The sequence below is a fragment of the Drosophila innubila genome (genome assembly GCF_004354385.1).
Source record: "Drosophila innubila isolate TH190305 chromosome 3L unlocalized genomic scaffold, UK_Dinn_1.0 0_D_3L, whole genome shotgun sequence".
In the NCBI taxonomy this organism is placed as follows: Eukaryota; Metazoa; Arthropoda; class Insecta; order Diptera; family Drosophilidae; genus Drosophila; species Drosophila innubila.
In genome coordinates, this window is record NW_022995376.1 from 1,964,319 (window position 1) to 1,988,191 (window position 23,873).

General features: G+C 35.7%; 6 protein-coding genes across 7 annotated transcripts; 4 read left to right on the top strand and 2 right to left on the bottom strand.

Moving 5' to 3' along the window:
- The first annotated feature begins 1,794 nt into the window (after nt 1-1,794).
- LOC117788409 (chromatin modification-related protein MEAF6) lies at nt 1,795-3,533 on the top strand. The gene is made up of 4 exons (XM_034627172.1): nt 1,795-2,026; nt 2,090-2,303; nt 2,944-3,069; nt 3,285-3,533. The coding sequence occupies exons 1-4, from the start codon at nt 1,874-1,876 to the stop codon at nt 3,461-3,463; spliced, it is 672 nt and encodes a 223-aa protein (XP_034483063.1). The 5' UTR covers nt 1,795-1,873; the 3' UTR covers nt 3,464-3,533.
- Nucleotides 3,480-5,132, bottom strand: LOC117788410 (protein lin-52 homolog). Its single transcript, XM_034627173.1, has 2 exons — nt 4,722-5,132; nt 3,480-3,794 (listed from the first exon to the last, which is right to left on the bottom strand). Exons 1-2 carry the CDS (start codon nt 4,987-4,989, stop codon nt 3,643-3,645), a joined length of 420 nt encoding a protein of 139 aa, XP_034483064.1. The 5' UTR covers nt 4,990-5,132; the 3' UTR covers nt 3,480-3,642.
- A 338-nt stretch (nt 5,133-5,470) lies between these two features.
- Nucleotides 5,471-11,300, top strand: LOC117787764 (transmembrane 9 superfamily member 3). 2 transcript variants are annotated; one of them, XM_034626369.1, is made up of 6 exons: nt 5,471-5,576; nt 7,383-7,940; nt 8,073-8,371; nt 9,177-9,611; nt 9,674-9,904; nt 10,635-11,300. In XM_034626369.1, exons 1-6 carry the CDS (start codon nt 5,487-5,489, stop codon nt 10,777-10,779), a joined length of 1,758 nt encoding a protein of 585 aa, XP_034482260.1. In that variant the 5' UTR covers nt 5,471-5,486; the 3' UTR covers nt 10,780-11,300. The 2 variants fall into 2 exon arrangements, with proteins under 2 accessions (XP_034482260.1, XP_034482259.1); XM_034626368.1 differs by lacking the exon at nt 5,471-5,576 and adding an exon at nt 7,032-7,294.
- Nucleotides 11,301-13,100: 1,800 nt separating this feature from the next.
- Nucleotides 13,101-15,033, top strand: LOC117786700 (collagen alpha-2(XI) chain). Its single transcript, XM_034625051.1, has 2 exons — nt 13,101-13,137; nt 14,193-15,033. Exons 1-2 carry the CDS (start codon nt 13,101-13,103, stop codon nt 14,996-14,998), a joined length of 843 nt encoding a protein of 280 aa, XP_034480942.1. The 3' UTR covers nt 14,999-15,033.
- Nucleotides 15,034-17,686: 2,653 nt separating this feature from the next.
- On the bottom strand, nt 17,687-19,368 carry LOC117789251 (membrane-bound alkaline phosphatase). The gene has a single exon (XM_034628363.1). The coding sequence runs from the start codon at nt 19,322-19,324 to the stop codon at nt 17,762-17,764; it is 1,563 nt and encodes a 520-aa protein (XP_034484254.1). The 5' UTR covers nt 19,325-19,368; the 3' UTR covers nt 17,687-17,761.
- Nucleotides 19,369-19,606: 238 nt separating this feature from the next.
- LOC117789250 (membrane-bound alkaline phosphatase) lies at nt 19,607-23,159 on the top strand. Its single transcript, XM_034628362.1, has 4 exons — nt 19,607-19,774; nt 20,916-21,283; nt 21,602-22,381; nt 22,764-23,159. Exons 1-4 carry the CDS (start codon nt 19,678-19,680, stop codon nt 23,100-23,102), a joined length of 1,584 nt encoding a protein of 527 aa, XP_034484253.1. The 5' UTR covers nt 19,607-19,677; the 3' UTR covers nt 23,103-23,159.
- Nucleotides 23,160-23,873: the final 714 nt, after the last annotated feature.

The window sequence follows — 23,873 nt, forward strand, 5'->3', positions numbered from 1 at the left end:
TTTCTAAATGTTGTCGCCGTTTTCGATTCGAGATTTGTTTTCTACTTGCGCTGGATTAAGTTGAAGTCTGCTACCCAAAGATGGTCATATATGAAAAGTATGAAAGTTGTGATGTAAATCCAAACTGCAAATCGTATATAAAATTGCATTTTAATAGCTAAAATTAATATTCTATTTAGATTTAAGAATCATAAAATATATCTTTAAACTAAAATATTAAAAAATATGAGAAAATACCAATAAATGCAAAAAAAATATACTAAAATTAATATATTTTGTAAGATTGGTTATTTTTTGTATATTAATATGTGAATTTAAATTTTATAATAGGAAATATCTTATTCACTTAAAATGCATGTGAATTCAATTGTTTTTATAAAAATTAAATAATATTCTTAATGCGATTTTAAGTTTTGTTATTGTTTCATATTTTTTATTTATGTTCGCATAAGAATAGAGTTATATTTCATTTATATGATTAAAATCCAAAACAAACTGATTAACGAAATTAAAAATAAATTCATGGCTTTTTCATACAAATTGTGTAAAAATTTGTATTTGGTTTATTTTGAATATTAATTAAATACTTAATAATTTGAGTTAAAATCATAAGCATTTTTGTATGCAAAAATCTGTGAATCGATGTTTTTTAGCAACACTGAAGAAAAGTGCATTAAAATAAAATCACGCATACGACGCTTATGACAAGAATCGCGCTGTTAAAAGTGAAATAGCAGAAGGTGCTACTGTGCGTGTGCGTGTGTGCGTCTTTGTGTGTGTGTGTGAGCAACGAAATGGTAAAAAGTAAAAGAGAAAGAGAGTAAAAGGGAGCGCTAGCTTACGCAGTAACAGTAACAAAACAACAACAACATTTGATGCCGGCAACGCTTCACTTTTTTTTCGGCAGGCAGTTCAACAAACTTTTTGGGCAGCAGCTTAGAAAGAACTTGGGTCAATAAACTGTGAAAGCCACTGTGATGATCTGCTGATGATCATCATGTTGTAATGGCGCTTTGTTTGAAACACACGCATATCAAATAAACCTATGGAAGAGGTCAATGGCAGACGCACTCGAAATATCTATGAATCTTAAAAAGGGCATTGTAATGAAATTGCTTGTCTAACAATGGGACAAAAGAAGAATGCCCAAACAGCGGGGTTCTATTTGACTATACAATATATTTACATATAATTCTTATGTTCATTCTAAGCAGAATTCTAATAAAAGCTGTTGAATTTGATTTATATATGTTGTCTGTAGCAATACGCATTTTAAGCTTAACGGCTTCGTTCGCACACTAGCGCCATCTAGTTTGCGGTCATGCAAGCAATGCAAAGCGATGTGCTTTGCCAAGTGTTATCGACAAGCCGCCACAATTGTAATTGAATTTTTATAGCAATTTTCAATGATCACAATCTAAAACGTCGCGCAGTTAAATTTTTTTTTGTTTTTAGCACTAATTTGGCATAAGTTAAAAATTTAATAAGCATTTTGAAATTAGATAAAATAAGGGTGAACTTTTTAAAGATTGCTGGAAGTTTGTTGTGCCTCAGGAGAAGTATAATTTAATTAAATTAAAGCATTGGACCAAATTCTACTAAGAATATCGCAAAAATTAAAAAAATTATAGCTTTAAAATTGTAGTAGTTACAGATATAAGCCCATTTTGAAAATTGATCACAATATGAAAATGCGCATAAATCCGTGAAGCAAGCCTGCCAGCCCGATTTTATTGCAAAATGGCAATTAAGACAAGTTGGCAGGTCGTTTTTCGTTTGCGACATGACTTTTAAAACAAGTTGGCAGCACTGCTTGCTTGCAGAACATATCGCCAGAAAATAAATAAACAAAACGCAATTAAGCAATAAAAATATGAGTTCTCCAACGAGTAAAAACGCCAATGACACAAATAATACCAACAACAAGCCAAAGAAGTCGGCTAAAACGAATTCCAATGCCAAGGGCGGCACCATGGACACACGTGGAGAATTGGCGGACCTCATCAAGAAGAAGGCTGAGACTTCGGTAACAACAACAAACAAACAAACTAAAGTAAATAATAAAAGTAAATGTAAATAATATTAACAGGAGCAATTGGCCAACTTGGAGCGACAGATTTACGCCTTCGAGGGCTCCTACTTGGAGGACACACAGCTGTGCGGCAATATAATCAGAGGCTGGGAACGTTATCTCACCTCAAACAAAGCGACCAACTCAAAGGCGGACAAACGAAATCGCAAGTTCAAAGATGCCGAGCGCCTGTTCTCTAAGTCCAGCATTACCTCCATGGCCATATGCAATCGTGAGTAGATCAGCTATAAAGCTGAAAGCAATTGAGACCCTGTATGTAAGAGACACAACGGGTTTATTAAGTTTGTGACCCTGTCTGTCTGTTTCTATGCCAAACAGTCTCTCAGTTTTCAGGCTAGCTCGTTGAAACTCGGTACAGGTCTGTCGATGTGCTGCAGGCAGTACATATGTCGAAACGTGCTTGATCGGTCGACTATTTCATATAGCTGTCATAGGAAAGATCTTTAAAAAATCAACCTTTAGTATGAAAATCTTTTTTGTTTCTTAAGATATCTCCACAAAACTGACGGAATATGCATTATGTGTCGTTTTATATATGCTTCCCAACTTTGGTTCAAATCGGTTGACTATATCATATAGCTGTCATATGAAAGGTTTTTCAAAAATCAACCTTTAGTATAAAAATCTTTTTTGTTTCTTGAGATATCTCAACCAATATTACAGAATATGCATTTGGTTTTGTCGAAGATATACTGACCAAGTTTGGCTTAAATCGAAGATCATATAGAGTGTTGGAGTGTCAAATCTTCTTAGTTCACAAAGAATACTTGCCTAATGGTTTTAAAATAAGTACAGGGTCTCTCAGAGTCGCCTTTCCCGCTCTTTTTTAATGAATTTTTAATGCTCTGCAGCTGAACGCGCCAGTGAATCGGATTCCATAACGAACGAAGACTCCAGCGACAATCAGATCTCAATGAATCAGAACACGACAACCGCACACGACGGTGCAACAACGATTAAGACACAGGATGATAAGGGTAAGGAGTTGCAGGACGAACTGAACTATGTCAATGTGACGGATTGAAGTTTGACTGATCAGTAATTTAAGAACTGCTGTGATAAGTGTCGAGGCTTTAATTAAGATACACGAAATAACTAAACTTTAACTTAAGAAGTGAACAATCAGGTTTTGCATGCACTGTAAAGAATACAGAGAGATTTAGAAATTAATTCATTAATTGGCAACTTGCAGATTCGCCGTCACATCGAAATGATACGGGCAGTATTCCCGGCGGAAGCAACAGCAGCAACCATAACAATAAAGATCTTCTGGGAACACCTACGTCCAATACAAAAAGTAAACTCACATCCAGCTCCAGTGCGACGGCCAAGAAAAGTGGACACATCAACAAGAAAATTCGACATCGATAATAATTCATTAAATTTATTTCGATTTTCATCAACACGTTTATTACAAATAAAAAATAAATTCATAAAAATAGCCATTACATTTACAATCTACTTGCTACGCATTCATATATTTGTATATATATGCTACTATATAAATATATTCTATCTCTAATATGGCAACTGCAATCCCGATGCGAATCTCACTTCTTCGATTTGGTTGCCATCCGATCGAAGATTCCCAGCAGCTTCCCACGTGTCATTTCCTTGGATTCCCGCAGTCCCAGTTGATAGATTTCATCGTGCATCGACTTAATCTTGTCAATCAGCTGCTCCGGCGTCAGACTGGCGAGTTCTGTAAGCATTTACAATTATTTAAGTTTTTATTTGGACAACATAATTTTATTAAGTTAACTATAATACAAAAAATTATACCACTAAACCATATAAAATTTTGCAAAAGAATTAAACCTTATTTAGATTCGAATCATTTTATTTTTATTAAAAACGATTATGATGTTTAAAATAATACAAAACTATAGAAATTTTAATAAGATTTATATTAAATTATTTGGCAAAAAAATAAAAATAATAATAATAAAAAATAATTACAAAAATACAGTAACAAATTTCTAATTAATTTCGATAAACAATACAAACAGTTCTGTAATTATTTTGACCAAAATTTTACTTTGCAAAAAAAATATATGTTTGTATGATTGGATATAATTGTTAAATTAATTAAAAAAAAAGAGAGTCAACGACATCTGTTGGGCCCAACTATTTTATAAGTTTAAAGTAATTCATTTCATTCATCCATTTACAAGTAATTCTTTGCACAAATTAAAATATTTAAGTTTTGTTTTGTAAAACAAAATAATTTAAAAAAAACAGCTAATAAGATATAATATATTGGGCTTAGCTTGTAAGCAAAAAAAATTGAAAGTATAGGAAAGTAAGTCAAATAATTATATTTATTTTTATGTAGTTGCTTATGACTTTGAGAACAAGTTAAAAATATAAACAAATAAGATCCATTGAGCTTAACTTATGGTAGATATACACAACAGACTATTATATTTGTCAAAATAATAACTTGACAATTACTTGGAATACTGTTTATTCCATGTGTTGCATGCTGGACCTGCTTCGAATGTAAGCGAACTTTTAGCTTTGTCAACATAATAACTGGACTAACTGTATGTTAAATTTATACTTTGTTAAAACATTTACTTGACGCACTGTATATGCTTTGAATTGGGTGCTGGACAAATGTACTTACGGTTGATCTTTGCTAGGTCCGCACTGGTGAAATTTGAATCGCCGCTCGGCGTGTGTATCGGTGTGTTGCTCATGTTCATGAAGTCGTCCATCCCTGGAAAGCGTTCCGGCCACTGCACTGGCGATTCTCGCAACGTTTCCATTGATATCAGCTCGTCCTCTTTTTTCCTGTTGTTGTTGCTTGTTGCTGCCGCGTCGTCGCTGTCTCCGTCTGTTTTCAGTATGGTCTCTGGCGCGAACATTTCAACACCCGGCTCCAAGTTGTCCATGCTTCTACTGGATTTGTGTAAAATTAAGGAATGCAATGAAATTAATTAAAAACGGCGTTTGTATTTATTTAGCCGAGCAGTGCTGCCACATTTTTCGTTAAGTACAGTAGTTTTCTGTTAAATTGTTCGCTCCTGAACAAATTCGATACAATCAGTTCACAAAAGAGTTGCTTCGCATATCGATATAAATTTGCACAGTAATCGAAAAGTAGCTCACTTAATTTATCATCTTCTTATTATAATGATCGCTATAAAACAAGTCGCGTACGCTTAAATTAAATTTTATTAATATATTCGCACAATTATGAAAAGTAGTGAGATGAATTAATCGCCAGGACAGCCAAGATACTATCGATGAAAGAGCTAAGAATATATTTGGCACAGTCGATATAAGTATCGATAGACTGCAAAGAATCGCAAATCTAAGTCTGTCAGCTCTACAAAATAATACTTTCCATTCTTTCATATTTGTTGACGAGAAATAAAGTGCAGCAACAATGGGCACTTTCCAGGTGTTTGTTATTTGTTTATGTCTGCTATCTAGTAGCTGCTACTTATCGGTATCGGCAGACGAGTACAATCATAAGGTACAGTGGCTCACAACTTATTTCAACCAGCACTTTTTGTCACTTATAACAAGTAAACTTAAAGCGATATTAAAATGAAAATATTTTCAAATTAATTACAAAAAAAAAATGAACTATAAACATCTTTTGGGTGCAACTATTTAAAAAGTTTAAAACAACACAAAAATTTTTGCACAATTAAAAAAATATTAAAGTTTTGTTTTGTAAAAAAAAAACAATTTAAAAAAACAGCTTATAAGATATATTGGGCTTAACTTTTAAGAAAAACAATTGAAAGTATAAAGTTAAAAACAATTTGATCCATCAAATTCCACGTTTGTTTCAGTACAACGATGGAGACGAAGTCGTTTTGTGGATGGGCACAGTGGGACCTTATCATAATCGACAGGAAACTTATGAATATTTCTCGCTGCCCTTTTGCAGCGGTGCCAGAGAACTACGCAACCGGACGTTGCACGGAATGGAACTGATCTTCAGTGGTTGCGAGATGAAATTCAAGGCGGATACAAGACCAACAGTATTCTGCCTGACCCAACTCTCCGAGGATGTTCTCAAGCCGTTCAATCACGCCGTATTGAATGAATACTGGTATCAGATGTACATCGATGGTCTGCCCGTTTGGGGCAAGGTGGGAGAACGGGATAAGAACGATGGCAAATATTACATACACACGCACAAGAAGTTCGACATTGGCTACAATGGCAAACAAATTGTGGACATCAGTCTGACCACGGATATGAGGGAGGAACTTAAAACAGACGCCAGGATAAGGTGGAGTTATGAGGTCAATTGGAAGCCCAGCCAAGTTAAGTTTCAGAATCGTTTTGACAAGTATCTGGATCCTAATTTCTTGAATCAGAAATTGTTAGATCCCAATTTCTTGAATCAGACATCAGCATCTTCTATTGCTCCTTAATGATCAGATTCCTGGTGGACTTGGTTTCCATGATATTGAGACGTTTTATAGCAAGGAGAAAAGGGATTTGGGCGATGAAAATAATTGGAAACAAGTCCATTTTAATGTGTTCCGCTCCCCCCGCCCCCTAAGCAAGTAATTATTTGGACGAGCTTGAAAATTATACCCAAATTATTCCAAACTTATGATTCCTTTTAATCATTTTTACCTATAGAAATATTTTATATGGGTCTTGCATTTAAAAAAAATATTAAATCGACTAAAAATACAAATAAAGTAGGTCAAATAATTATTTTGGCAAAGTTAAAATGTCATATTATTTGACAAAAAACATTATCTTGTTTTTGTATTATTATATTTGTTGCTTTCTTTATTAACTTGAGAAATGAAATAAAATTACATATAAAAAGGTGTTTGAATTTGCAATGCAGTGTGACCACGTTTTATCGAATCGAGTGCGATTAATTTATCGAACAGGGCTGCCAACATGTTATCGGTAGAAGAACTAAGAACATTAGCACTATCGATATATTGATACATGAATCGATAGACCGCAAAGAATCCCAAACAGCAGTCAGTGAGCACTACAAAATATATATTTTCGTTTAATTCTTTGCATTTTGTTGAACAAGCAAATATACCCTGCAAAGGAACGCCAAGAGGACAGCAGCAGCAGCAGGCTCAGTCATAGACCAGAATAAAGTGCAGCGAAATGCTCACGTCACAGGTCTTTCTAATTTGTTTATGTCTGCTCTGCAGTAACTGCTACGTGTCGGTGTCGGCAGACGAGCACAATCATAAGGTATATTATTTGTTTGTATTTGTCATGCACATTTGCATCTGTGTGCGCGTTTTGTTGGCACTTTTTACAATTCCGATTCCCACCACAGTACAATGATCGAGAGGAGGTCGTGTTGTGGATGAACACAGTGGGACCGTATCACAATCGCCAGGAGACTTATGCCTATTTCTCGCTGCCATTCTGCAGCGGTGGCAAGTCGGGCATCTCCCATTACCATGAGACGCTAAGCGAGGCATTACAGGGTGTGGAGCTGGAGTTCAGTGGCTACGAGATGGAATTCAAGACGGATGTCCAGAGATCCGTACTCTGCATGGTCAAGCTGACCGAAGAGAATGTCAAGGCCTTTACCTACGCCGTAATGAATGAATACTGGTATCAGATGTACATCGATGGTCTGCCCATTTGGGGCAAGGTGGGAGAACGCGATGAGAACGATGGCAAATATTATATACACACGCACAAGAAGTTCGACATTGGCTATAATGGTCAGCAAATTGTGGACATTACACTGACCACGGATATGAGGGAGGAACTTAAGGCAGATGCCAAGATCAAGTTCTCCTATGAGGTCAATTGGAAGCCCAGCAAAGTCAATTTCAAGAATCGCTTTGACAAGTATCTGGATCCCAACTTCTTTCAGCACAGAGTGAGTAAATTCCATTTGATATTAATATTTGATAATTATTATTGTTTTATTTAGTTTTATTTATGTAAATGGTACTTTGATTTGTTGTCAATTTCTATGATTAATGGTTGTTCTTTTCGTAATCTTTACTAGATACATTGGTTCAGCATCTTCAATAGCTTTATGATGGTCATATTCCTCGTGGGCTTGGTTTCCATGATATTGATGCGCACTTTACGTAAGGATTATGCGCGTTATAGCAAGGATGAGGAGGTGGATGACATGGAAAGGGATTTGGGCGATGAATATGGCTGGAAACAAGTCCATGGCGATGTCTTCCGCTCTCCACCAAATGCCCTGCTCTTCTCGGCAGTTGTCGGTGCCGGTTATCAACTCATCTCCGTTGTCTTTTGTGTCATTATGTTTGCTATTGTGGGAGAACTTTATACCGAGTGAGTATAGACTCTATACTATAGAGTGAAGCTACAATAATTGCCGACTTGACCTATAAAACCAGGCAAGGGAAATAAGAGTTACGGGTTTAAAATACACATAACTTTTAAAAGATAATTTGAATGAATAGAACCATATAGAAAAATAGAATAGAATAGAATTGTAGCTACTTATTATTTTTTTTTTTTGATTTAATATAAAAAATATGATATAAATAAAATATATAAGATGTAATTTTTTTTTGATATAGTGTCCAACAATTAAATTTATCTCCTACTCTTAATAATACTTAAAGTTTAATTTAATTTTTACATCATAAAATATCTATTATTTTTCAAATTTATTATTGAAATTGCAAAACAACTTTTATATTTAGAAGCTAAAAAATATCTTAATAATTGGAAAAGTACTAGATATTTCTTTCTATGAATACAGTATGCTAAAATTAAATTTATCTCCTATTTTTAATAGTATTTAATCTTCAATTTTTGTTTAAAATCATAAAATAGCACTTACCATCTAATAAGAGTATAAAAATTGGAAAATAACTTTTAAGTTTTATTTTTATTATAGAAATGTAAAATAAATATTTAATGAAAATTCAAAAAAAATTCAAAAAATACTAACAAAATAATTGTTTTCAAACGACAGTTATTTTTGTACGGTTTTTATTGAATACAATTTTATTTTTAATGTTTTCAATACAAATTGAAAATTAAAGTAGAATTTTAAAATACAATTTTAACTTAATAGTGATATTTTCTATATTAATAAATTTATAATCGTTTCGATCTCGCTTTTTAGACGTGGCTCAATGCTATCTACGGCCATCTTTGTGTACGCGGCCACGTCGCCGATTAATGGATATTTTGGTGGATCGCTTTACGCCCGATTGGGCGGTCGCTTGTGGATCCGGCAGATGCTCGCTTCCGCATTTACGGTGCCCGTTGCCGTCTGCGGCACCGCGTTCCTGATCAACTTTATTGCCATTGGATATCATGCATCGCGAGCGATTCCCTTTGGGACCATGGTGGCTGTCACCTGCATCTGTCTGTTTGTCATCTTGCCCCTGACTCTGGTTGGAACTGTTGTCGGTCGCAATTTGGATGGACAGCCGGATTTCCCCTGCCGTGTTAATGCCGTGCCAAGGCCCATTCCCGAAAAGAAATGGTATATGGAACCATTGATCATTGTGCTGCTGGGCGGTGTGCTTCCCTTTGGTTCCATTTTCATCGAAATGTATGCAATATGACTTGTGTATATAGATAAGGCTTATCCATTAATACACACTCTATTTTCAGGTACTTTATCTTTACCTCGTTCTGGGCGTACAAAATCTATTATGTCTATGGCTTCATGTTGCTTGTGTTTACCATCCTGACTATCGTCACCGTTTGTGTCACGATCGTGTGCACGTATTTCCTGCTCAATGCCGAGGATTATCGGTGGCAATGGACGAGCTTTATGGCAGCCGGATCCACATCCATTTACGTCTATGCCTACTCCTTTTACTACTTCTTCTTTAAGACCAAGTAAGTGTAGTTGAATACTAGTAAGAAAAACAAAATGAAGAGACAAATATTATGAAAAACCAAACGAGAAAGTAGATTATTTGAATTAAAATATTATGAATAATTTTATTATAAAACTAAAATTAGAAAAATATGAATTATAAAGGCAAAAATTCAAAAAAAAGATATTTAGTATTTCAGTTAAGCATGTTTTAAAATGCTTAAAAGTTTTTTAAATTAAACTCTTTTTTTTAATATTATTAATTTATTTTTCAAGTCAAGCTTATTTTTACTGTCAAAATATTGGCAACACTAAAGTCAAATCAATAATATTTATTTAACAATTGCGCGATTTTAATTAAAATAATTTTTGATTTCTGTTTTATAATTTAACTAAGCTTCAGAACTTATTTTTAAAATTGAGCCAGCGATATAAAAATATTTTAAGGAATATAGCTACAATTAAATAATATTAATGCAATACATTTTCTCTAATATTATACATTATTATAATATAACAATTATATAACTACAATTAAATATTATTAATGCAATAGATTTTTTCTAATATTTGAACTCTATAACTATTTTTCACATTAATTTGCTAATTTGATTAATTTAAAGGCTTATATCCATTCATAATTTTTTATCTTTAATTTTATTCTTAGGACTTATTTATGTATTTAACTTGTAATTCCTAGTATTACTATGTATAACTCTGGCTTACATTATTATCTGTTTGTCTTTGCAGAATGTTCGGTCTATTCCAAACGGCTTTCTACTTTGGCTACATGGCTTTATTTAGTGGTGCATTGGGCATCATCTGCGGCACCGTCGGCTACGTGGGCACGAATCTATTTGTGCGTAAAATTTATTCCAATGTGAAAATAGACTAAGTTTGTCCGGCTGTAGAATCCAAATCAATCCTAAACATTAACAATTGTATTTATTGCATAGTCTTTTAGTTTAACCATCTTGTGTTTATATATATATATATATGACTTGTATTCCTTTCGATCTATCCAAATTTTGTAATTTCCTTCAAAAGTGAATCCCTTTTCTCATAACGGACAAGTCGAATTGATACCAAACAGCCATCAGCTGATCTGATAAGATCTTTGTATGTATATATATATATATATATATGTGGCACATATGTATATACTATATGTTTCGAGTGTTTATGTATGTGTGCAGGTGTGTGCGAGTGTAATACGAGTTTAAATTGGAATACTGTCGAAATCTTATGTATGCCTGAAAACCACTTATCAAATCACAGACATGCAAATTGCAAAATGTGACTTCAAATTGTTTTTTGCGCCAATTATGATTATAAACAATGCCGAACGCAGAAATGTGCTGATTAGCAATAGTCGATAATTATTTAATTAATAAAGTCAACGTATAAAACCAAAAACAATCACGATTTTACAAATATAAACTTCATATTTCTTCCGAGATATTTCGGAAAGCCTAAAAAAATACAATTACAGCTAATTAAAACGTGTTTAGCTTTATCGCATAAAGCACAAATTGAGCAATTCCTTGTTATCTCATTGAAAGTGTACAAAGTGATTAATTGAATACGATAAATGACTGTGGAAACTTAAAGTCTATATACCCTGGATATGTGCGGAAAGAGTATTTTTAATTGTTTATCATTCCGATGTGAATTGAGGTAAGTTTAGCCTTTAATTTATTTGTTCCTTAAAATGTCAAGACAATTACTTTGGACATTGCAAAAAAATTTTGTTTTGCATAAAAAAATACTTTTTTCTAAAAGTCATGTCGGAAAAATATCGAAAATTAAATATTTTTAAAGTTAATGATCTTTATATGCAGAATTAACTTGGAGATCAACTGATCATCAAAATGACATTCCGCTTGTAAATCGATTAGATTTTGACAAAGTTATGGAAGTTTGAAGTTGGTGAAACCTTTGACTTAGCAACTTTACAAGTCAAAAATTTTGTCAGATTTCACATGACTTTTAACGGAAAAATGAAACCCCTCAGAATCAAATTTAAAGTGTCGTTTTATATTAATTTGGGCACCAGGAGTTGATTAAAAGTGAAAATTCAAGACTTTAAATTTGGAAAAAAAAGTCATAGGGGGGAGTACATGAAGTTTTTTGGAATAAAATCGAAAATACTTTTTTTTTAAGTAAATAATATTTACATGCAGAATTAATTTAAAGACCAAATAATGATCAAAATGACATTCCACTTGAAAATCTGATTATTTTTGGCAAAGCTATGAGAATTTGAAATCTGGTAAAGCATTGGACTGACAGCTTTACAAGTCAAATTTTCTGTCAGTTTTGACATAATTTTTTACAGAAAAATGAAACCTCTCAGAATCAAATTTAAAGTGTCGTTTTATAATAATTTGGCCACTAGGATTTGATTAAAAGTGAAAACTCAAGACTTTAAATTTTGAAAAAAAATTTTTTCCAAAAAGTCAAAGGGGGGAGTACATGAAGTTTTTGGGAAAAAAATCGAAAATAAAATTTTTTTTAAAGTTAATAATTTTTATATGCAGAATCAATTAAGAGATCAAATAATGATCAAAATGACATTCCGATTGAAAATTGGCTTATTTTTGACAAAGTTATGCATGTTTGAAGTCAGTAATAAGTATTTTTTTTTTTTTTTTGATTACTATTTTCTCTAAATCCCGAGTACTTTTCTACTATAACATACAATCTTAGAAACACTTTTTCTTTCGCAATGTACATAAGAACTGTTAAGACAATCCACTTTCAATGGAACTCAATTCAAAATGCCACTCAAGATAAACTAATGTTGTGCTGTGTTGGGGACATTGTCATGGTAGCATTTGATAAGCAGCGAAAGAACTCTTGAGTATGGGAAAACATTAAATTCCAAGCCTGTTCGTTTTATTCTTAATTTATGCAAATGAAAAGTTCGATCGGATTTTCTTGTTTTTCTTGCGCACCTCTTTATCTCTTCTCCTAATTTAACTATTTGTATGTACGGGGGACATTTATAACGGCGCTTAAAAATAGTTTTTGACATTTGATTACCAAACATAGAATCTTTACTTGTTTGTCGTGGTGCTTAAGTGTGTAAAGGTGTCTCTTCAATCGATTTCATTCATAATTAAAGCCCACAGGGTTTTTCCTCTTGCTCCATGAGGGTAATAAACATCGAGACTTAAACTAATTTTATGTGCTGATTGACACGAAATGAGTGACATGACTTGGGTTCGTCTGGAGATTGACCTAATTCGAGGTTCAGCTTGGGATGATGATGATGCTGGCACAACCCACAGCATTTCTAAAAGTGTTGTCAACCTTTAAGAAGCAAACAAAACAGATTTATGTTTTTTAACTTTCAAAAAAAAAGCTAAACTGTTTAAGAATGGTGATATAAGTATATGTTTTTTTTTTAGCTTAAATTTTTTTAAAAATCTTTTTAATTAACATCTGATTATTTAAAATCACTAAATAACAAAATTTTTATGGAATTTCATAAAATGAACCTGAATTTACAGGGTATATATTTTTGTATTAAGCAAAACTTATTTTTTGTTAAAAAAAAAATTAGCGGAAAAAGTAAAAGACTTAAAAAATATGCAATAGTTTTCTATGAACGTTACTTTTGTTTTTTTTCCCTCGAAATTCTATTAAAAAAAAAACCGATTAGATGAAAAAAAAGCTATTCTGTCAACACTGATCTGTTCTTAAGTTTCCCTCTTTTATCTGATGAAAGCACAGTTAACTGCGTTGACCATCTCATTTCGTATGCACATGGAAAATGTCTTGCATCGAATATCATTAAAAATAGTTCAATAAAATTCTGTTTTGGCTTATATAAAAGGTTAAGATCTTGGCCTGAGCTCAACTCAGTCTGTGTTTGCTAATGGAATAGTTTACATCAGTTTTAAAATGGAATCGTATAGTTTACTTGCTGTGTTGTTGTTTGGTAAGTTTTAAGGATTCTCGAAGAAAGGATGGTTTAAAAAATCAAGGATATTGGACTTACAACATTTTTTTGCTAAAAAAATTAATTTTTAAACAAAAAAAAAAGAAAAATACAGCAATACAAAAATAAATGGTTTTACAATCAACAATTTTTTTGAATTTTAAGAATTCAGATATATAATAATTATAATTTAATATTTTGTTTAAAAATAATATTTTGATTGTTAGACTCCTTGTTTTTGTGGTATATTTGGTTTTTTTTGTAAGTGTCCAATATTCTTGATTTTAGAAACATATTTTCGATTTTTTCATTTGTCAGTCTACCTAATCCTGCGAATCCTTTCTCTGCTTCCACTCCCTCAGGCCTTTGTGCCACGATCCATGCCTCGTTACTGAACTGCAACTGTGAGGCAGGTCCTCCGGGACCACCGGGACCGCGTGGTCCACCAGGCCTCATTGGTGGTGGCGGCGGAGGTGGCCCTTGGGGTTATCCGCCCATGCCGCCATATGGTCCCATTATGGGACCCAGAGGCTTGCCGGGACCACCTGGTCCACCTGGCTACTGTTTTCCCTGTCCCCATCGTGGTCATGGTGGCTTTGGTCCTGGTCCTGGTCTGGGAGGCGGTAACTTTGGTGGACCCGGAGGCGTGTCGGGTCAGGGCATTGCCTCCGCCATTGGCAATATTATCATTATACCTTCCGGCATTAATGGACGTGCCCAGCTGTTCCGCATCACACCCGACGGACAGCTGGTGCGCATCGAGAATCCTCGCGAGAGTCTCAACGAGATTCTGCCCAGCAATGTGCAGGATTTACTGGCACAACAGGCTGCGGTGCCCACAGCTGCCACCGTGACAGGGATTACACCGCCCACTCCCGATGATCAGCCCGAGGGTCTGGATGAGACCATGTTTGCCGTGTCCTCAGCCAACATGGAATCCCGCAAGGATACATTGCGTGGCCTTTCGGATGCCAAAGATTGGCGTCGAATTTTACTGCTGGGTGAACCTTCCTCCGCCTCCGCCTCCCCGGAGCAGACGAGCACCAATCAACTGGGAAATTCCATGGACAGCTTTCAACGAGCTCTCGTCGATCTGAGGGATAAGTACGCCTCTTTAATGCAACCTCCTACCAACAACAACGATCAGCGTTATGCCGTCATTCTCTAGACTTCTAAGTAGACCCAACTTATTATTCACTGATATTATAATAAACACGTACGTGATAATTCCTAATAATCTTGACATTATCTCTACTCAATCTCAACAATATTGGAAAATTACTCTAAAAGACAGAGAATGCGTAAAAAGTGTAGATTTCTATCTATAAATTGGGTTTTTATAAGAGAAACTCATTAATCGCTGATGACGTTAGGATTACTTTTCAATGGACATTTCCAGGATAGCGAATACGTCATTTAAACGATTTTCAAATATAAAAAATAGCCAGAATATAAAAACAAAGTTTGTCTTATTTTTTTCACTTAGAACTAGCAGTATTTTAAGTGTAAAATTTACAATACATTTTTTATTATTATTATTTTATTAGCTATAAACATAAGATGTAGTGTCACAATAAATGTAGGGAGTGTTTGACCTATGTCTAGAAAAATACCAAAATCAGTGAAATGCAATAAAACATTTTTAGAAATTTTCAAATTAATTTATTAAGATTGATGTGATCTTATATTTTGTTTTAAAATTTAACTGCTGCATTCATTCACATTTTATTAAATAAGTGAGGTGTTTGAAAAGGAAAAACTGAGAAAAATACTCAATATACAGTCGTTAAAGTTATGATACTTTTAATATTAATAATATTTTAAATATTAAAAAGTAATATTAATATATTTTTGGCAGACAATTTCGCAAAAAACAAGAGTCTTAGATCAATTTAAAGATTTTAGTTATTCTATGGAAATACCTATATAAAATTTTCATTAGGAAAACGAGCAAGGCATAGATGGGATTACTTACATGTTATTTAATAATAAATAAGTATATTTATTAAGCCAATAATTTAAGGGCATTAAACACGACTGTCAACCGATTAGATCTAGAAAGTTGTTTGCTTCAGTTCCAAAAAGAGATTAGTCGAGAGAAAGAGTGAAAAGGAGAGACTAAAAATAAGAATGAAAAAGAAAGAAACGTGTCAAGCGCTGATTATGATAGGATTACTCATATATATATATATACTTGCATATATCGATTTATTAAACTAATAACTTTAGGACAATAACACGGCTGACAACTGATTAAGCTCGAGAAAGTTGTTTATTTTCATTTTGAAAATAGATTAATCCAATCACAATCATATCTCAAATTGTCTGTCGAATTTACAATCATGACAATTTAATTGCTTTGTTTCACTTGTTATCAATAAACAAAGCGTGTGTATATTATTTAACAACCATAAAATGTTCTTTGTACGATTAAATTTGATTTATTATTGTAGTTTTTTTTCCAGGGATTACTACAGATTTGAACAAAGTTGTTCAAGCGATTATTAATCGGGAATTCCCATCAGATGTGATCTTTGTTTAAAAGAGAAGTCAATTAATTATTAGAAAATCAGTGGGATTGATTAATAATGATAAGATTGACAGGTCAAGAAATCGAAGAAATCTTTCAAGTGTTTTATTTATTGTTTGGTAAGTGTTATAATTTGAATAAAATTTTTGTTGTATATAAAAAATTTTACTTTTATTGTAATTCTTTAAATCAATCGGATTTGAATTTCTCTTTGTTTCAAAATGTTTCATTTTTAAAATTCCTTTTAATCTTCCGTGGTATTAAACTCTAAGTTTATTTTATTATTCTTTCAAATACGATTGTGTATTATAAAATATCTTATTTTCATTGTGATTTTAAGAACCTTATGAATATTTTCCGAAATTTGATTATAATTTCTAGAGTATAATAATTAATTTTCATTTCATAGCAAAATATAAATTTTTATGATTTTATTTTTAAAAACCTCTTAACAATATTAAGTTTGAAAAATATTTTTTTTGATGTATTTCAATTTATTTTTTATCTATAATTTCCAATTTTTTTTTAAAAGTATATCGTTTTTCTTCTGAGAAACCATATAAAAGACAACATCTAAAAATAGTTGCATAAATATTTAAAATATATCTAATCACTAGTTTCCAGAGTATATAGAAATACATTTGAAGTTATTTTGAGTAAAAAAAAAACCAGAAATTAGAATAAAACGCTGTCAACTTTTTTCTCCTGAAAAACCTTGTAAAAGACATTACATGTATTTCAAAATATTTAAATCTGTGCTATTAAACTCTAAGTTTATTCCATTATCTTTTTAATTACGATGGTGTATTATAAAATATCTTATATTCATTGGGATTTTAAGAAATTTATGAATATTTTCCGAGGTTTGATTATAATCTCTAGAGCTTATGCTTTGCTACCAATTCATTTTCGTCTTCTGTTAACTAGCAAAATATAAATTTATATGATTTTATTTTTGAAAACCCCTTAACAATATTAAGTTTGAAAAATATTTATTTTTAAGAATTTTAATTTATTTTTATCTATAATTTCCAATTTCTTTAGAAGTATATCGTTTTTCTTTTGAGAAACCATATAAAGGACAACATCTAAAAATAGTTGTATAAATTTAAATATATTTTAAAATATATTTTATCACAGAGTATATAGAAATACATTTGAATGTATTTTGAGTAAAAAAAAACCCAGAAATTAGAATAAAACGCTGTCAACTTTTTTCTCCTGAAAGACCTTGTAAAAAACATTACATGTATTTCAAAAATTTTGTAATCTGTAATTCCCAGAGTATAGAGAACTTTCAGCCCACCCTTGAGTATTAGATGAGAATCGTTTTGCAGTCGACTCCAAAGGAGTGCGAGTTTTTAATTAAAATTACTATCAATCAGAGCATCAATCAAGCCGTCAATCACAGGCGGTCTGTCCCTCTCCCACACAGGCAGCAAAGGCGAGCATATGGGGAATTGTGTTCTGCTCGTAGACACCCGTGAAGAGATGAGCCCAAGGACCCGAGGCAAAGACTCCGACATCCTCGCCGCCATGGGTCTCCGACTCCAGCGGAGCGGTGGCCGGGAACAGCTGGGCGGCATCGTCGGAGAGCTGGCTGAGGGGATCAATGCGCTCATGGGCTTCCGTATCGTAGAAGCTGTCGAAGCTCTTGCCGTTGGCATAGCTCAGAGCCAGATAGGATTTGCCATCGGTGCCCTTGGACTCGGCCTCGCCAAAGATGTCGCTACCACGTGGCTGATAGCCGCCCACACTGAACGTATGCGAGTGATCCGAGGTGACCACAATCAGCGTATCCTTCTTGCTGGTCAGTTTGCGAGCCCGCTTGATGGCCTTGGAGAACTCGGCGGTTTCGTCGAGCGCAATCCTGGCCATGGTATCGTGATGACTGATATCGATCTTGCCGCCCTCCACGAACAGGAAGTAACCCTTCTTCTCCTGCTCCAGCATTTCAATGGCCTTCTCGGTCATCTCCTCGAGCGTCGGTTCGCTGTTCTCCGGATCCGCCAGCTGCTCCAGATGATAATGCAGATGACTCTTGCTAAACAGGCCCAGCAGACGCTTCGTTTCCGTGGCATTCACCTTGAGCAGATTCTTGCGATTCTTCACGTATTTGTTGTGCTTGGAAAGCGACTCGAATTCCGCGACCAGGTCACGTCCATCGGTACGTCTGCCGTTCTTGTACAGCTCGGTATCATAGAAATTCCGTCTGCCACCGCCGAGCATCACTTTCAGCTTACTGCCCACTTCGCCGTGGATCAGCTGCACGGCAATGTCATCCAGATGCTGCGCCTGATCTCCGCAAGCTTCCTCGAGCACCGCATTGTTCTCCCACTCGCGATCGGCGGTGTGGGCATAGTTACCCGAGGGTGAGGCATGGGTTACTCTGGTCGTGGTCACAAATCCGGCTCCCTTGCCCGCATCCATGGCCCATTTGGCCACGGAGAAGACATGATTGCTGGTGTTCCTCATGGCCAGACAGTCGCCTCGGCGCACATGGGCATTCACTCCAATGGTGCCATAGTTGGCCTTGACGCCACACAGATAGGAGGTCGATGTGGATGCCGAGTCGGGCACAATCTTGTCCACACAGTAGGTCTTGGAGAGACCCGTGTAGGGGAATTCCTCAAAGGACATCTTCTTCTCCTCGCCGCCTATGTAGTTCCTGGCCGCAGCCAAAGTGGCCAATCCCATGCCATCTCCCAGAAACAATATAATGTTCTTGGCCTTCCTCTCACTCCTCACATAATCCAGTTTCTCCAGAATATGCTGCTTGCTGGCCGAGAGCCAATAATCCTGTGTGTTCTCTCCCTTGATACGACGCGCTCGGCTGCGGGAATTCCCCAGCTGCAGATCGGGATGCATTTCCTCATCGGCATCCATTGGAGGCTGGCCGGGCACAGCGCCAGCCCAAACACATGCTCCCAGCAGCAGTAGAGTTAATATTTTCAGTGTCCACATTTCAAGTTCTGAGCTCAACGCCAGTCAAACGGATACTGTACTCGATTCCCCAATTGATCGAGGGTTTTATAATCTGCGGTGAGGCGTTGATAGCGTCGATTGCCTTTGATATTAATATTTATGGCACTTTCAGCTGCTCAGGCTGCAGGTGCCGCACTCGAGATTAATCGTTCCGACACTCGAGATTGAAGAAATCAAAATAAATATTGATTTACAGCCGGGATTATGGACAATGGATGATAAGTGCCCCTTGAGGCTATATAACCAGCTGGGATTCGACTCTCCGCAACAGTCGAACGGCAAACGTCGGACGGATTGTTAGTCAGCAAATAGAATCGAAATTTTGAAGGAAAATGTGCAGAAATTGGCAAATCTTTGTCGGCTGCACTTTGGCCCTGACATTGCTGGCGTCATCGACTTGGGCGGATCTAACGGATGATCAAGAGCATGGTAAGTGATAAGGTGAGGAGAGGAGATAAGGAGAAAAGCTGAAGGAGAGAGAGATACAAAGAAATAGCAAGATAGGGTGATAGGGAGAGTCAGTGATTAGGATTATCAGAAGGAAAGACTAACAGAAGGAAAGAGAGATAGATAGGGAGAGTCAGAGATTAGGATTATCTTTATAAAAGGCTTTATCACTATATAGGCATGACTATAGTGTTAAAAGGAGAAAGAGACATTACCTTAAAGGATCCCTAAATTATTTAATAGACATAAATTACCTTAGAAATTTAAAGGGATTTTACCTTTCCGGAAAGCCCTTAACCGACTTCTGTTCCGTTAGGAACAGACAATGATTGAGTATATTGTTAGATATAGTGAATATGGGAGCCCTAAACTTAGCTACCTTTAAGAAAGCCTTTCAAGAGCTATTTGGGATCCTTTTAAAAACCCCCTTAAACGATTTCTAAAAAATGTACAGTAGAGTCAGAGATTAGAATCTAAACCATATCCAATACATTTACTTAAGTTAAGTAAGGCAAAGAATATAGTCTGTAGATAAAACAAGTTTAGTTAGCATACCCGTTACTTATTTCAATAAATATAAAAGTACTTTAAAGAAATTACTAACTAATAAAAGCTACTGCATACTTTTAGGTGATTGTATTGAAATAATAACTTTATTAATAACTTTGGTTAGCTATTACTCCCGTTCTACTTGTCCGATCTTGCTGCGGTTAAGTGATATTATAGATAATATTAATAGATAACGTTAATTACCATAAATACTGTATTATCTTAACCCAGTTGATAACCCTGTAGTTAATTTGTGTCATAATATTATGAGAGGAAGTCAATATTAAGAAGAATCAATAAGTAATTTAATTTTAAGCATGGAAGTTGGGTAGGAACCCAAGGAAAAGGTCTCTTGAGAAAACCCTTTCAACGATATGTGACTGATTACTGGAGTCAAAGAGGAATCTCACTAGTTTAAGGAGTATTAGTATGATGTAACCAAGTTAGTTACCTATAACTTAGTTAGTTTTAAGCGAGCAGCCAATAGGGATTCTAAGTAGAAAGCGCTCTGGATAGATCTTCTTAGAAACCTCTAGTTATTTATACCTAATCCTTGTCCAATATCTCTTTACAGAACAGCATCCCAGGCTGGCCAGCTCCCGAGCTTACGTCGAATTGGATGAGGAGTTGGACACCAAGTTCTGGCACGCCAAAGCACAATCCATACTGGCGGAAAAGCTCGAGCAGCACAAGAAACTCAATGAGAATCGTGCCAAGAACGTGATACTCTTTCTGGGTGATGGCATGTCCGTTCACACGATTGCGGCGACACGCAATTTCATGGGGGACAGCAACAAGCAGGTCTCCTTCGAGAAGTTCCCCTATGTGGGTCTGTCCAAGACCTATGCGGTGGATGAACGTACTCCGGACTCGGCCAGCACGGCGACAGCCTATTTGAGCGGAGTCAAGGGCAACTACGGCACCATTGGCGTCAATGCTCAGGTGAATACGAATTTACATTTTTGAAAGTTTAAATATTTTTAAAAGTATCAATATCGATAATATTTCGATTTGGAAAAAAAAAATATTTTGAAGCCATAGAAGCTATATTTCTCGATAAACTATCAATATAATTGTCAGAAAAATATCACTTATATTTCAAATTTATAAATATCGATATTATCCGCTGGAGAAATCGATTAAAAATATGTTATCGCTTATAATGTTGTATCACAAAAATTACCTATCGTTAAAAATTACATACTTTTATAATATTAATCGATTAATCGACCTATCGATAATTTATCGATAACTCTACAGGTGAAGCGCAAGGATTGCGAAGCAGGAACTGATACCAGTACACACACAGAGAGCATTGCACAGTGGGCACAGAAGGCGGGCAAGTGGGCAGGTCTCGTGACCACGGCGCGTGTCACGCACGCCTCTCCCGCTGGTGTTTATGCTCACGTGGCCGATCGCAAGTGGGAGCACGATGGCAAGATCACCAAGGATGGCTGCAGTGCCGAGCTCAACACGGACATTGCTCGACAATTGGTGGAGTGGCCGGTGGGCAAGGATTTGCGTGTGATAATGGGCGGTGGGCGTGCCTACTTCCGTGATAAGAGCGCCAAGGATGAGGAGGGCTTTAAGGGTTTACGCAAGGATGGACGCGATCTGATCAAGGATTGGCAGCAGGATAAAGAGGAGCAAGGCGCCGAGGCAGAGTATGTCTGGTCTCGCAGTGGACTCAACGATGTCGATCTGGATACGACGGATTATCTGCTGGGTCTCTTCAATGTATCCCATTGTTCGTATCATGGCGATCGCATTCGCAACCCGGAATTGGATGAGCCCTCGCTCTCCGAGATGACGGAGGCGGCCATCAAGGTGCTGAGTCGCAGCGAGGAGGGTTACTTCCTGTTTGTGGAGAGTGGACGCATCGATATGGCTCACCATAGCACCCAGGCACATAAGGCTCTGGAGGAAACTCTGGAGTTTCAACGCACCATTGAGATGGCACGCAAAATGACCTCTGAGGAGGACACTCTCATTGTGGTCACCTCAGATCACTCGCACACCATGTCGATCAATGGTTATCCTGTAAGTTATTCTATTGAATTCTATATATATAAATCTCTTTGTCCAATTGAATGAGCATTGTACAGGTCAACGGATGAAGATACAAATTTGCAAACTTACCACAACACAGATATGAGAAATTCATCTGCGTTTGCGGCGGCGTTTTGTAAAATTCGACCTGCAAGTGCGTTAACATCGTGGTCAAAGTCAAAGGCGGCGGTGCCCCCAAGTATTAAATAAATCCCAACAGGCACCTATGCTAGGAGCATTTGTTTTTCCTAATAGCAATTTTCCTAATTTTAATTTGGTCACCTTTTTATCCCTGTCTTAGTCTTTCTCTTTAGTTTGTCATTTTTATAGCTACTATACATTTCTAATTAATTTTCTGTTCTTTTTTTTACAGTATCGTCGCCAGAATATTTTCTCCCTGGCTCCCAATCTGGCCACCGATGAGAAACCCTTTACCATTCTGTCCTATGCCAATGGACCGGGATATGCAAACACCTACGACGAGGATGGTCGCATTGATCTCACCGATGTTGACACCACCAAGCCGGAGTTCAAGTTCCAGGCCACAGTTCCCCTCAGCTCGGAGACTCACGGTGCCGAGGATGTTGGCGTCTTTGCCTCAGGTCCCCACGAGCATTTCTTTGCCGGAAATTACGAGCAGACTGCGATTCCCGCCTTGATGGCCTACGCCGCCAATATTGGTCCTTTTGCCCAGGACGAGCTCAAGAAATAGTTGCAATAAAGTGATCTCTTTTGATTAAGAGATTATAGAAAAAGTTTTTAATAAGTATTATTCCTTTGAATATTATTACAGGGTGACTTTTACATAGGATTAAAGAATTACTTCTTACTTGATTAGATTCAAGCTAAGCGACATACTTTGCGTATAAGTAATGTCTTAAGTTTAATAAAGATAAGATAATGCATTGCTTATTTAATCTAATAGCTTATGTTGTTTTTATACCCTGTAACCACAACTGTATACTCAAAAACAATGTAATAAATATTTACACACTAATAAACTTCATAAAATGTTTTTCTCTAAACGTAAATAACTCAAGCCTTGGTCATATCCTTGCGCGTATGGCCAGGACATGGCATATTTTTTTGGGGAATCCTTGAAATCTTTGAAAAAAGTATGTCCTTTCGTTGTAAGTAAGGACATCCTCGAGATATAGCTAAGAAAAAAGGGTCCTTTTTATAAAAACAGCTCTAAATTTGCGAAATATTTGTGCATTTTGGGAGGACATGTCTTGTTAGCATCGCAAGGACGAATTCTATCGATTGGCATCAAAAAATTGGGGGGTCATCTAAGGATCATCGACTTGTAAAATTTCAGTCAAAAATCGCTGTAAAACAGAGCAAAACACACAAAATCCTTGATAAGTCGAAAACTACAAGGACGATTTGGATGTCCTTTGGTCAATCGATAGTATTTCGTCAAAGGATTCGATTGACACTAGTTTTATGAGAATCCTTCAAAGGACTTTCGAGATTTAGCTAA

Bases quoted from the DNA above. Each gene is read 5' to 3' on its own strand.
- LOC117788409 (XM_034627172.1), top strand. From the start codon at position 1,874: ATGAGTTCTCCAACGAGTAAAAACGCCAATGACACAAATAATACCAAC. The intron at 2,027-2,089 runs GTAACAACAACA...TAATATTAACAG, and splicing joins AGAAGAAGGCTGAGACTTCG to GAGCAATTGGCCAACTTGGA. The intron at 2,304-2,943 runs GTGAGTAGATCA...AATGCTCTGCAG, and splicing joins CTCCATGGCCATATGCAATC to CTGAACGCGCCAGTGAATCG.
- LOC117788410 (XM_034627173.1), bottom strand. From the start codon at position 4,989: ATGGACAACTTGGAGCCGGGTGTTGAAATGTTCGCGCCAGAGACCATA. The intron at 3,795-4,721 runs GTAAGTACATTT...AAATGCTTACAG, and splicing joins GGACCTAGCAAAGATCAACC to AACTCGCCAGTCTGACGCCG.
- LOC117787764 (XM_034626369.1), top strand. From the start codon at position 5,487: ATGGGCACTTTCCAGGTGTTTGTTATTTGTTTATGTCTGCTATCTAGT. The intron at 5,577-7,382 runs GTACAGTGGCTC...TTCCCACCACAG, and splicing joins CAGACGAGTACAATCATAAG to TACAATGATCGAGAGGAGGT. The intron at 9,612-9,673 runs GTATGCAATATG...CTCTATTTTCAG, and splicing joins GGTTCCATTTTCATCGAAAT to GTACTTTATCTTTACCTCGT.
- LOC117786700 (XM_034625051.1), top strand. From the start codon at position 13,101: ATGACTTGGGTTCGTCTGGAGATTGACCTAATTCGAG. The intron at 13,138-14,192 runs GTTCAGCTTGGG...CCACTCCCTCAG, and splicing joins GGAGATTGACCTAATTCGAG to GCCTTTGTGCCACGATCCAT.
- LOC117789251 (XM_034628363.1), bottom strand. From the start codon at position 19,324: ATGTGGACACTGAAAATATTAACTCTACTGCTGCTGGGAGCATGTGTT.
- LOC117789250 (XM_034628362.1), top strand. From the start codon at position 19,678: ATGTGCAGAAATTGGCAAATCTTTGTCGGCTGCACTTTGGCCCTGACA. The intron at 19,775-20,915 runs GTAAGTGATAAG...ATCTCTTTACAG, and splicing joins AACGGATGATCAAGAGCATG to AACAGCATCCCAGGCTGGCC. The intron at 22,382-22,763 runs GTAAGTTATTCT...TTTTTTTTACAG, and splicing joins TGTCGATCAATGGTTATCCT to TATCGTCGCCAGAATATTTT.